At 46.2% G+C, this 13,031-nt stretch overlaps 1 protein-coding gene and 1 long non-coding RNA gene across 4 annotated transcripts in view; one reads left to right on the top strand and one right to left on the bottom strand.

Annotated features, from left to right (window-relative positions):
- Positions 1-12,294, top strand: part of LOC130583424 (uncharacterized) — a 114,482-nt gene extending 102,188 nt beyond the window's left edge. For both annotated transcript variants that reach the window (XR_008966423.1, XR_008966424.1), the window contains exons 5-6: positions 2,700-2,824; positions 11,093-12,294. This is a non-coding gene — a long non-coding RNA (uncharacterized LOC130583424). The remainder of the gene's footprint in view (positions 1-2,699; positions 2,825-11,092) is intronic.
- Positions 10,508-13,031, bottom strand: part of BMP2 (bone morphogenetic protein 2) — a 66,285-nt gene continuing 63,761 nt past the window's right edge. Inside the window, exons 5-6 of one of the 2 annotated variants that reach the window (XM_057382707.1) lie at positions 12,289-12,408; positions 10,508-11,207 (exon numbers count right to left, since the gene is read on the bottom strand). In XM_057382707.1, coding sequence (XP_057238690.1) covers positions 11,169-11,207; positions 12,289-12,408 — 159 coding nt within the window. In that variant the 3' untranslated portion in view covers positions 10,508-11,168. Of the gene's footprint in view, positions 11,208-12,288; positions 12,409-13,031 lie in introns of those variants that run through there. The other variant, XM_057382716.1, reaches the window with a different exon arrangement.

The raw sequence follows: 13,031 nt of genomic DNA, 5'->3' as shown, positions 1-13,031 counted from the left end.
TCAAAAGCTTAGTGTGTTTTTCCATGAGTGTATGAAAAAAGTGTGAGTGGTTTTTTTAAGCGCATTCAGATATTAGAAGTTTAGCACAGAGACAGCTTTTTTTTTTTTTTACTCTTTTTTCCCCTGCCCTTGAACTTTAGGAATGATTATAGGGAATATATCCCAGGCTGTTTTCAATGACCCATTCACACRGTGGGTTTATTTCAGCTTTTCCCAGAAGGGAGTGAGCTTCATTCGACCTCTGCTCTGRCATTAGCTGCCATTATTTGTGCATSCTGCTCAGATAATCAATAAAGTGGATGGCATCTGAAAATAATTATACACACAGCTCTTCCCCAGCTTCCAAGATGAAGACAGAAGCTGGGAAAGGAGCCTTTGCATATTCAGCACTTGTTAAAGGAATGAAATATAGTGCTCTGTGTGTTATTGTTGTATCCCGAATCCTGGGCATTCAGCAGCAGTTTCTTTCAACGTTGCGTAGCACTCTGGCCATATGCACCTGAACACAAAGCTCATCAGCTTTCCCACCCTTCCTGACTTTGCTGGAAAAGTTGTGCTATCTGCTCGTGTGGCACGCCACAGGACAAGAACTCCTGTTGGGAGGAAGGATCTAGCTGGGCCAGTGCCCTCTTTACTTTAAGGGACATCACCACAGCTGCATTTTTACAGCCAAATGTCTTGGCCTAGAGCCAAGGTGACAAGTGGGTGGCCTGTGCAAGGTGTGGTGTCTCTCTGGAGCATGGGATGAGCTTTTCCAGCCGGAAACCATGTTCAGCTCCTCAGCTAAAATGGCAAGGCTCTGTCTCTACATGGCTCTTGGCAAAGWCACCTTGAGATGTCCATCAGGCTCTCACTGTCTACTGAAGAATCTGATTCAGGTTCTCCATCACCCGACAGAGTCCTCCCAGCCAGGAAAGTAGTGACTCATGTTGTATTAGAAGATATTTAATGTCTATTTTAGGAGCTTTGCAGCCTCAGCTTCCCTTCAGGCAGTGGCCAAGATGAACCATTGTCATGAACCTGAACATTCCCACTGCAGCCTCCCCGAGCAGCATCAGCTCCAGATGCCAACATGGGGCCTCCAAGCGGAGCAGGCAGTAGGAAAAGAAGAGGCACCCATTTTGCTAGGGCAAGGTGTAATTGCAGGGTAAGGCTGTGTCCTTTTCCTCCTGCAKCCCTGGAGAAGCTTTTTGCAGCGCTGTCACTATGGGGACTACTAGATTCTGTCTATGGCCCTGCTCAGGTTTAATGGACTTTCCACAGAGACTCTGTTCACAGTCTCCATTGAAAGCAGGGGAGAGGTGAGGTGGAGCAATGGTCTGACCCAGTGTGGCTGTTCCACACGTTTCATTCATAACTTTCTCTCTCCTGAACTGTAGAAGGAATACCTTGGCTGGGCAGTCTGGAAAATCCTGTAACGCCTGCAAGCGCTGACCACTGGCACATCTGGAGTCTGGCAGCTGCCTCCCCGGAAGGAGCTAAGGACATAAGCAACCTGCTGCTCCCAGCAGGTTTCCCAGGGCTATTTCACATATCTGGACTGCAGCAATTACAGGAGAGCAATTATTTTTTTCCATTACTCTGGGGTCTCTGCTATCTCTTAATCTAGGCAGCAAGCAGAAGTGTTTGCTGATGGCCTGCTCCATTGTCCATCCCCAGCTTTTCTCTGTGGTGGTACATTGTTTGTGGTGCTGTCTAAATCCTCCTGCCAGCCCCAACAATAACCCACACAACCCCAGCGTGTCRGGAGCTTCCAGGCTGAGGAGAAACTGATCCTGCTCAGCTCGGCTCCGTTTGTGGCAAAGTGTTTGCTCAGCGATTAACTCCTGCACGGACACACACAGCCACAAATCTCCAGGTTGTCTCACAGCCTTTTCATTCAATTAAGTCTGTTGACTTAGTCTCATTTTGAGCAGTAACTGGATTTAGATAAGGCAGTGGAAAGCAAAACATCAATTGTGTGATTCCTGGCCCAGCCGGTATGTTGATCCGAAGGGAATGTTTGTGCGGGCGATAACGGAGGCAGTGCAGTGATTAGGAAAAAGTCATTTGGTGCAAAGACTTCCACGGAGTAAAAACTCTGTGTTAAGTGCAAGCACTGGCCAGAGGAAGCAGAGGGAGCTGCCTGCTTCCACAAAGTCCCTCTTTGCCTCACCTGATGCGTTGTGCTGTGAACACACAGTGATGGAGAGGTCCTGGTGGGTCTGAAAGGGGAATCACGGTGGGCTCAAGACCAGGGAGTCCCACTGGGTGAATGGGCTGTGCTGGAGCCCAGCTCCCAGAACCGTAACTGCTGCAAGGTTCTACAGGGATGTAATCTTTCGGGATTCAGCCAGTTACTCTTTGTCAGAAATAGACCAGTTATTCTGGGGTAATTCCTTCCCACAAGCTATAGGGCAGGGGTTTACAGTCAGTTTCCCAGGGGCTTGGTTTGCCCAACATCTCTGGGAAGAGGAGATGCAGGTGACACACCCTCAGCATCCACTCCTTAGAGTACAGGTTTACAGGCAGAAAAATCCTCTATCTACAGTCACTGCTGTCTCCCCATATAAGCAAGATGAAAGAAAGTTCTATTTGCAAACAAACATTTTGGTGATGCACTCCTGTGTCTGCGACTGCTTTCAGGCTGTAGTCAGAAAATATATCAGGGAGACATCCATTGTTCTGTTTGTCAAAAGTGTGTTTCTAATCTGTTCCAGGTAACTGTTAGGCTAATGGGAAGCAGAGGACATTCCTAACATCCCACAAATCTTCAGCAAAGACCATGGAAGAAGAGTGCAAAGACACTGAGAAGACATCACTTCTTATGTTAACTCAGGATAAGGTATGCCATTGGAACAAAGCAAATGTGTCACTGACTTTTTCTGTTTTCTCATACTAGAGAGGATTTCTTCCTCTCGTTCTCATTTGTGTCTTTCTGTGACATAAAATTGACATAAAGAGATCGTTCTAGCTGGTTGCACTGTGAGAACGTGGAAAGTGGACAAGGACATTGCCRGTGCTTCACAAAAATGGACTGCCTGCAGTCTTAGTGCATCTGCTCCTCTGAACTGCACAGCTTTACCATTGGAGGAAAAGGGGAATGTTACCTAAAAAAAAWTTTCTTCCCAGTTCCTCCCATTTGGACCATGCAGCATTCTCATAGAGCTGATGCTGGCAGCATTGTAAACCCAGTGAATTTGAGAAAAGTTCTGTGGCATGTGGGGCGGGGGGGTGAAGCATCATCATTCCTGTGTGTTTTAGTGCACTCAGACACTCAGTATTGCCATCAGTGACTTGGACCATGGAGTGTTTATGGCTCCTTTGCAGCAGGACATTGCAGGCGCTGTGGATTCTGTGCCCAGCACAGGGCTCTGCCCCGACACGGTGTGCAGCTCCTGGGCTGTATGTACACACACACAAACAYTTAATTGTTGGCACCTTAACATATATTAAAGCTCTTCTGGTAGCAATGAAAGATGGCATCCTCCCAGAGTTTTGCATGAGCTAATCGACCCTTTGTGTGAAAGTGTAGGTGGGGACCCTTCTAACAATACAAAGTTGGTTAGCTCATCATCTTGGCTTTAGCGCCATACTGATGTGCCCATCCTGCTTTCAGAGCCATGAATAATCCAGCTTTGCTGCTGTCCTCTAATAAAAAAAAAAAAAAAAAAAAAAAAGGAGAGTGCAGTTTCAGGGCTTGGTGCCCAAGCCTGTTTCTCAGTACAGGGGATGAGAGGGATTCACCTGTTATTTATTCACTGGTATCAGTCTTGGCTTCAGATCTCCTTTGGACAGCCATTGGTATCAGAAATGATCCCTATCAGCATAATTGCTATTTTTCAGCCATCAGTCAGAATAGCACCCTTGAGGATTAAGCAGGCGTGATTCACTGTCAGAGTGAGAGGAGCATTCACAGAAGTCTGTGCTGCTCATGATCCATTTAAATCTCTGTTAACTGTTTGGATGATGGAGCAGTAGGTTAAAGCAACCAAGCAATCTGGAAGACCCCAATTTTGGAGGAAGGTTGATCTTAAGTGTTCTTAAATGTTAATGAATGTGCATTAGAAATAGCCTTAGGTGAAAAAAGAAAGCGCATGATAAAAATACACATAAGGAATCAGGTCAAGGTCCTGGCACTATGCCAGGGGAGTTGGTAGAGGACAAACTCCAATCTAAGTCTACCTTGTGGCCAGAAAGATATTTGTTATTAGAAGACATATTAAGAGCACTCTCTGTATGGAGGTCCTTATGGTGCTGGAGAGGCCCAGGCCTTAAATCTACACTCCAGACTTCAAATAAAGATGTAAACTCTGGAGGAAGTCTGGAGGAGGGCAACAGGACTGATAAGAGGTTTTAAAAAACATGACCTGTAAGGAATTATTTTTTACATTGGGTTTGTTTAGTCTAGAAAAGACTGAGGACAGCTATGAGAGGCTTCACTTGTGTAGACAGTAGCTGAAAGGGATCTGGTAAAAGATGCAGTGGTCATGGCTCTGTGTGGGGAAGGACAAGACCCACTTGGTTTTATTGTCAGCAAAACAGAGGACGTGAGAGTTTAGGAAAGCTGTATCCATAGAGAGTGGGAGATATTGGAACAGATGATGCAGAGATCTCCATCTCTGGGAGTTTCTAAGAGTTTAAACTAATGTGCCACATGAGCAGCATAGGCACAGGCACAGAATGACACAGAAGGGTCTCCACATCTACATGATTTGTTTAAATCCGTTCTGTGGGGTTTATTGCTTTCTCGGCAGCAGCAGAAGGAATGTTGGACTCAAGTTTGGTTGCTAACACAGAAAATATGCTGATAGGTGGGTATGTTTACACAGAACATGTTGATAAGACAGGAAAAATTATATTGTTGTCAGAAACAACAGCCAAACGTTTTAGAAGTTCTGCTTCAAAAAAAGTATATTTAAGAAAAAGGGCTTTTTTGGCAAAATATCTTTCATTAAACAAAAGATTTAGCTGGAAAAATTTGCACTGAGCTCTGCAGATTAGCAGCCCAGCACAATCCCAAGATATGTGACATGTAATTACTGATCCTGGAAATGGTTCTTTCCACCATTTGGGATTAAGCAGAGATAACACAGCGCCTCTGTAAGCAATGAGAAGGTGAGGAAAGAGATTGTCAGGGCAGCCACAGAGGAGCTTCTCCTGCAAAAAAAGGCCATGGAAGAGTGAGGATACAGAAAGACTGTTCAAGAACTTGCCACATTAGGAGGGCAGTGATATCTCTCAGAGAGCCAAGAAAGGGCTGTGGTTTGGGGATGAGAGGCAAAACCCTCTGAAAGGGCTCAGAAAGTGCTGGTTCTCACAAAGCCTGTACTTGTGTGTGTTCTGTCCAGGAAACTGGTGAGTGGGATGTGAAACTGCCATATGTTTTTGCAGATGCTCCAAGCATGTGTGCTCCCTATCGTGTATATGCTTTAAACCCAGTTTGGAAAATGGGTCAAAGTCTGCCAGAGCTCCAGGAGGAAAACTCCTGAGAATTTACAGACCTGAGATGCTGTGATTAATGGTTCTGGACAGCAATTTTACTTTCTCCTATTGAGGCATGGGAAGACAGAGGGGAGTGCAACAGGAGATCCACACCGAAGATCAAGGCAGGCACATCTGCCTGGCTGTCAGATTTCACACCAGCAAATTGGAATAAAATTTAAAAAATCCAAAGTCAGATCTGGTCCTTGCTCTGGGAATGCAAAGAGGCCTGAAAGACTCCTGTGTAGATATTTATGCCTGGCATAAAACCACCATGGAGAATTCTGTGTTTCACTGGTTTTGCCATCCCTTTAATAGAAATATGTCAAGTGAATATAAAGGAATGAGATCTTATTGTTAGAATGGTCTTGAGTTGGTGTCACTTCACTTAACAGGAGGATTCAGTGTCCAGCCTCTGCACACCACAGCTCAACAGCTGCCCTCCCAAACATGCCAGGCTGCAGGCTCACATCTTAAATCAACAGTCCTGCAAGTGTGGGAGACAGAGGACCTTAAATTCTCAAAAGGGGAATTTTTTCCTCCAAAGCCCTAGAAAAATATTTACCTTGAGACAACATCCTTCTGTCAGGCATGGAGGATGAGCCACCTTCATCATCACTGCTTTTAGCTTTAATTTTCAGCACAAATAGCCCCAAAACCCTCTGGAGTGGGGGCAACATGGCACTGCCAGATGATTACATATCACCTCTTAATACAAAGCTAATTGTGTTTACTCCATTACTCAGTTCCAAATTACAAGCCTTATCTCACAGGAGCTTGGGATGGCTCTGTAGCTTCAGAAAACTCATGTGAAAGGGACATTTTTAAAATACAGTGTTTTCCAGAAAGACTGTCTTAAAAATATAGTGCAGTTCAAATCCTCTGCTTCCTTTAATGCTATTTTCAGGTTGGTTATTTTTTTTCAAATTAGGTTTAGCAACATACATGAGATGTTAGATTAAAGGGACAAGGCTTGGGTTTTCTGTGTCTGTACAGAAATAGCTGTTCCCTGGGTGGGCCAGGTGAAGCTGAGCACAGTTATTGTCACTTGACTTCCCCCAGCCTTCTGGGTGGAGGGGGAAGAGATGGGACTGGCTGCCTGCAGGAAAGTCTGGCCAAAGCACTGGGCCACATCCTTTGTGGAGGTAAATCAACATTGTCTGAGGATGTTTCTGGAACCATGACTATTTTCATCAGGATCAGGCCTTTTCCATATGGTGAGGAAGTGGTAAAGATCACAAAGGGAGGGAAAGTTGTCCATGTATGGCAATAATTGCAAAAATCTATGGGGTTTGCCTATGTAGGTGGGGTCATTTTCTCAAAAGAATTAAAGTGTGGCTCTTTCCCTGTAAGACTTGCTGAGTAGCTCATCCCAATAAGACAACAAGCCCAGATGCCTAGAGGAAGAGCAGTGTTGTTGTGAAGACACAGCCCCAAAAGGCAAAATGTCTGGATTTTATTTGCAGCTCTGCCACGAGCTTCCTGGATGATTGTGGCCACGTTAACCAGGTCCCTTGTCCCAGCAGCCTCCGTGCCCTCTCTGCACAGGCATGAGTGGTACATGCACTCAGGGCTTTGCATAAATGTCCAGTGAATGTAAAGCTGCAGACAACCATGTGCTGCCCTGCTTGCCTCAGGAGAAGGGCAATGAGTTAGTGAAGCCACTGGATCCCTGACAGCAGGGGTCTGCATCCAGAAACAGGGAAGAGCCTCAAAGTCTTCTTTGCCAATGGCCCATTGCTGGCAGGCGGTGGATGTAGGTGTCTGAGGAGGAAAACAAAGTCAGGATGAGCAGAGCTGGACTTTCAGAGCTGGGAGTGGTTTGTGTGAACTCAGCAACCCTCAAAGGATTTCTAAACCTGGGAGCATGAGTAGTCCAGGATGAGCTCTCAGGGCACCTTGGGATTTTTAGCTTCCTCGGAGCAGGACTCATTTCTTCAGCTTTACATCAGACCTGGTAGGTCACACAGGGCTTTTGGAGCTGCTGCAAAGGACAGCCTTCCCATGGCTGTGTCAGCTCTCACAAGGAAGTGATCCTGCCTGCCAGGGAATTGAGGCTAAATGCACTGGTGTTTCCTCATGCTTTGGAAGGGAAGAGAAGTCGGGAGGGAATTATTGTTGTGGTATACAGGAGCTTTGCCAGTATAATGCCCTGTAATAACAGCTAGTCTTCCTTCAGGTCAYTGTTGCCTGTTTTTTAGTACTCTTGCTCATGACACATAGATCTTGGGTTTAGAGATGCCCTCTTTCTCTTTCCTTCTTCCTAACTTACTAAATATATTTGGGATGTTTTCTTTTTTATGGTGGTGTATCCACATATCCCTGTCTATCACATATCCCATCTTCCAAATATCTCCTCCAAGGACCTATGACCAGAAAACCAGCACATTTGTGCTCTGTCTCCATGTATCAGTGGGAACTTTAAAGCATGAGGAAATACTCTGAAGGGCACTACAGATGATGAAACTGGATTTAGAATAAGGAAATGTCTGTCTGGTCTCAGAGATAGTCTCACATCTGCTTTGTCCATGCCCCATAACCAAGCTGCACCCTGGAAACCACAGAGCTGAATTAGGGTGGGGGTGGATTGAGCTTTCATCCCAGCTTGTGGTGGGGTTCGTGCATCCGGGCTCAGGATGGTGTGAATGTGGCTGCATTCTGTCTGGAGATGGCTGGTGTCCAGTTGGCTGGGAAGGGGGCTGGATGGACAGGCAGCTGTTTGCATCAGCCAGCATAAACATGCCCAAATTCTCTTCAAGTGCTACTGGAGGGTACTCAGGTATTCCAGTGATGAGGGCAGTCTGAGAACCTGTTTGGACCAGAACATGGGTTTCAGTGGCAGTTTTCTGGCTGATTAATTGGGTGACTTGGTGCAAGTCTCAACTTGCCATTGCCCTATCCAATAAATGGGAATAGCAGCATTTGTCTCCCTTTGTAAAACACTTTGAGGTCTACGGATAATCCTTCTCCTTTTTCCCACCCATCATTATGGGACCAAGTGGAATCTTACGACACAATGAGTTTCTGTGGTCTGGCGTTTGCCAAGCATCTGAGAATGACTCTTTGGCTTGAGCTGCAGTGTCTGTGACTGCCACGTGATTTGCCATGGCAGCTCCTCGTTGAAACCAGGTCAGCTCTCACCTGAGAGTGCTTGAGATGGGGAGAGAAGCTGAAGCAGGCACAAGGAGGATGCAGACTCCGGGGCATCCTGCAACCACACACATCAACAATCCATCAATAACCCACAGCACTTTGTGGTTCAAAGCTCTGCAAATACTTGAGAGTGGAAAACTCCAAACAAGAGAAGATTCCTCTCTTGACCATCATGCTGCTCTCTGTTACCCTGGTGAGCAGCAGGCAGAGTTTGAGAAAAACCTTCACTGGGCATTTGGGAGATGTTCTCACAGCACAATATTCAATAGTTTGAATTCAAGGACCTTGTGCTGCTGTGCACAACTGATATTTTATGACACAGTTTTTTCTTACTCTGAGTTGTCCTTAGACTCATACAATGGAGTGGTTGGGGTTGGAAGGGACCTAAAAGGTCATCTAGTTCTAATACCCCTGCCATGAGCAGGGATGTCACCTGCTAGGTCAGGTTGCTCAGGGCCCCATCCAACCTGGCCTTGTCCAGGGATGTTTTCTCCTATGCTGGGATGCAAGCCCCTTTTTAGACTTCATCCCAAGCAGGTACCAATGGGATGTGCTACTGAAATTATGCTGTTTCTTGAAAGAAAACCTAAGTGATTGAAAGTAAACCTTGCAAGTGACTTGGGAACTGAAGAAGTGAGTGAACAGTTAAGAAATCAGGTTGCTGATACACAGAGATCTTCCCAAAGAACATTGCAAGGAGCCTTGAAGAGCCAGGAAACCAGCAGAGATTGGTATCAGGCAGCAATGAGCTTACAGGATGGAGGCTTGAAGAGAGGCTTGATCTCAATCTCCAAGCACTCACAAGAGGAAGGAAAATGTGGAAGTGAAGCAGATTTATCCAGACATCTTCTGGCTGAAACTTGAAGTGAACATTTTTTACTGTTTGTCATAGTGGGGAACAGCAGCAGTGGCTTCCCGCAGAGTAACGCCCCAAGGCTCCCCTAAGAGCTCCTGTAGTCCCTGACTGGGTGGGTGCAAGTGTTGGGAAAAACTAGCCCTAGTTGTAAGAGGAATGAGCCAGGGAGTACCTGGTGGCCTTTGCTACATACAGGAGCAGATTAGGGGATCCTCCTGAATCCTGAAGTTCAGGATCCAGTGATTTGGATTCCTTCAGCCACAGCAATATTAAGGACAATTCCACCTTCTCATCTCATCAAGCGCTGAGCCCCATCAGTGAGGGTAAAGCATTTGGGAGGGAATAATGCTTCAAGATTCAACTCTAAACACCATGAGCTCTTGGGGCAGCTTGAGCTTCCTCTTCTTGTCCTTTGCCTCCACTGTACCATTACAGGATGACAGCATCAGAGTCACCTGGTGCTTTCGTTTCTCCCTTAAATGAGAAAGAAACCCAAACAAACAAGTAATAGACCTAGAGGCCATGAGCAAATGAAAAGTTGCAATTTCCCAGAGCAGCACTCAGGGTCTGCTCTCTGGACCAGGGCTGTGAGGGACTCAGCACCTGGCTGGGCTGGACCCAATGGCTGTGTGTTTCATGAGTCCTATCAGATATGATCTGTCCATACACAAGCCATGTTTTACTTATAAAGTAAATTGCATTACATGGGCTATAATGTACAATTTCAAAGCAGACCCACCTTAGAAACATTTTGTTTAATAAAATAACTTAATTAGAAGAGAGCTTCTGGCTGATGTGGTTGAGGCTGTGATAATTTTTCCTTCTCAAATCATTTTCTCTGTTTATTATACTTAATTATAGTGTAATTATGTATCCATCCTCTAGGCAAATTATGCAATCAGAAGATGTGAGTGGTTCATTTGCCACTGCTGTTGGGACCAGTGTTTACATCCCTAGTACAAAATATGAGCATAATTTCTATTATTTATAGTATTACATACACGCATACATATAAAAGAAGTTTCACACAGAATGAAGAATTGGTGTAAATATTTTATTGGCACTCATTTTTGCATCATCCACTCAATTCATTTGTGGCCTACTAATAATGGAGACACCCAAAACTCAGGTAAGTAAAATCTTTACCATGAATTTTCTCAAATGCAAATACACCGCTGAGGAGCGTGGAAGTTGCACGGCTGAGTTTTAATTTTGGTAGGAGGGTTGTTATTATTTTTAAGAGCTTATTTTGCATTTGACTTCCTAATATTACAGGTTTTCTTAGCACAAGAGAGAAAGGAACCCCACAGTATCCACTCGTGGGGAGTGGATTTGTGTTCACATCATGGGTTTAGACTAATCTATTTTTAGCCATGTGCTTCAGAAACTTTTTAGCCATGGCAGCCCTGACTTTAGCAGACTGGGTTGTTTGTTCTTCCTCTTTTTTCCCTTGATGGGGGTTGACATGTTTGAACATACCAAAACGTGAAGCCAAATGTCCAAATCTTGAAAACCCTCCTGAGATGGATGTTTTCTCCTTCTTTGGCCAGCTCTCAGCGTGAACACAAACTGAATTCCCACTTGGCAATTTCAGCGTCTCTCTCTGTGCTTCTTTTGCAGAATGAAGCCACTCTCGCCAGCAGAGCGGGTGGGGGAGGTGACACATCTCCTGCTGCAGCTCAGCCCCCCGTGTTTGTCACAGCTGGCAGAGAGGTGAGACATCCATCTCACCATCCTACCCAGTGAAGGAGAAAGAAGGTGATTCCTGACCATCTTCATCAGCCCTGCAGCTGCCCCATGGCCTCAAATAGCCTTTCCCTCTTCCCACCCTCAAAATGCAACCACTGCCCCATTCCTCCCTCTCCCTGAGAGGAGAATTGTCAGTTGTGGTCTCTGAGGGAAGAGCACTGCCCCAGCCAGCCTGGAATAAAGCTGGAGTGGAGAATCAAAGCCCAGATCCAGGCAGATACTTTGCAGTAACCTAAGATCCAATGAACATCTGGGGAGATTTTTCAAAGGAGCCAGCAAATACTCCTGGGTAGGGGCTGTTGCTCCATCCTGACCCACAGGGGAGCTGCATTCACACACACACAGGTGGGCCAAACCAGCCCAAACAGGGTGGAAACAGCCAAGCCACTGTTGCCAGTGCTGGCTGCAGCAGCAGATGGTACACAGCAGATGGGATGCCCTGTGCCAACAGCCCCAAGCCTGGAGCAGGCAGCAGCTCCTTGGAGAGCTGAGCAACAGCAAGGCCAGGCACTGAGTCAGACCATGGCAAGGAGGCTTCTTCCAGAGCAGGATGAGATGGAGCAGTAGGTATGTAAGATGTTTTTGTTTTTTCCTGATGTTATTCTCATTTTCCCAGGTTCAGACAGCCGTCTGCCATGTGCTTTAACCAGACACTAAGATGTGAACCATGGGCTGGCATTGCTGTCATGGGCAAAGGGACAATGCCATGCCATGGGGCCGTGCCAGCCCATTCCCACAGGGATTTTGCATGGGGTGAAGTAGGTTGGGACTGGGTGAAGGATGCTCTGGCTCTGGCCCCCTACCAAAGGAGGATTTGTCCATTACAGTCTCGCTTTTGGGGTGTGGCCTGAAAGGGAGCATTGGAATATTTGTTGGGGAGTTTCCACATTTTTTACGAAACCCTTGGGTTTTCCTTACCTTGAATTTGGGAGTAGATAGCTTAGTAAGCAATTTTGCGGGTGCCTGGCTCCAAGGTGATGCTTCTCCCCCGTTGGTTTGTAAATGCTATGGAATGAGTGGTATATTTACCTATTTCTGAGCAAAGGGGAAGCTGTGGTGCAGTTTACCTGAGGTGAGGCAGAAATCTGAAGGCAGGGCATGGAGCAGGAGTCAGACTGCCAAATCCCCAGCAGCCAAGCAACATCCGTCCTTTCTGTTCTTTCCTGATTTTGTTTCCACTTGCATTCCTAGTGGGGAGGAAATGAAAGGGGTGACAATTGAATGTGGATTACGAGCTCCAGCATCTGTGCTAGGGGAATCTGCAACCAAGGGCAAGTGGATTAATTTGATTCAGTATTGGCCACTGATTCTTAGAGAACTTCTTGTCTCAGAGTGAACTGGTTCAGCAACCAGCCCAAGAGCTGAGACCCCACAGCTCTGAGTGAGGACAAGGACCACCCTTCCTACCTGATGTTTAATCAGCTGAATTTCAGTTATTGAGGAGCCATGAGGGAAGCCTGGCCTATTTTTATATCTTGGAGCCCTCTTGGAAGCCTCAGCCCCAGAAATGTGTTCCAGCACTGCTTCAGCGCACGCTGAGCCTACACAGTGTCCAGGGGAGCATTGCACCCGTATCTGAGCTGTCGTGAGCTAAAGCCAGCAGAAGTAGCTTTCCATTCACACCTTCAGTTTTCATGTCAACATGCCAGAATGGCATGAGGCAGCAGATGGATGCAGACCAGGAAGATTATGTGGACATATTAGGCAATGGGGATTGGTCCATTCAGCTCACACATCTCCAGCTGCGATATCACAAGGCTGCAAAGAACCAAACTGGAAGCTTCTAATGAGTGAGAATCAAAATGGGCTT

This window comes from Malurus melanocephalus, unplaced genomic scaffold (genome assembly GCF_030028575.1).
Source record: "Malurus melanocephalus ecotype Western Australia unplaced genomic scaffold, MMel_1.1 scaffold_13, whole genome shotgun sequence".
Lineage (NCBI taxonomy): Eukaryota > Metazoa > Chordata > Aves > Passeriformes > Maluridae > Malurus > Malurus melanocephalus.
Note: the sequence above shows the minus strand (reverse complement) of the source record. Positions and strands in the feature narration are given on the sequence as shown.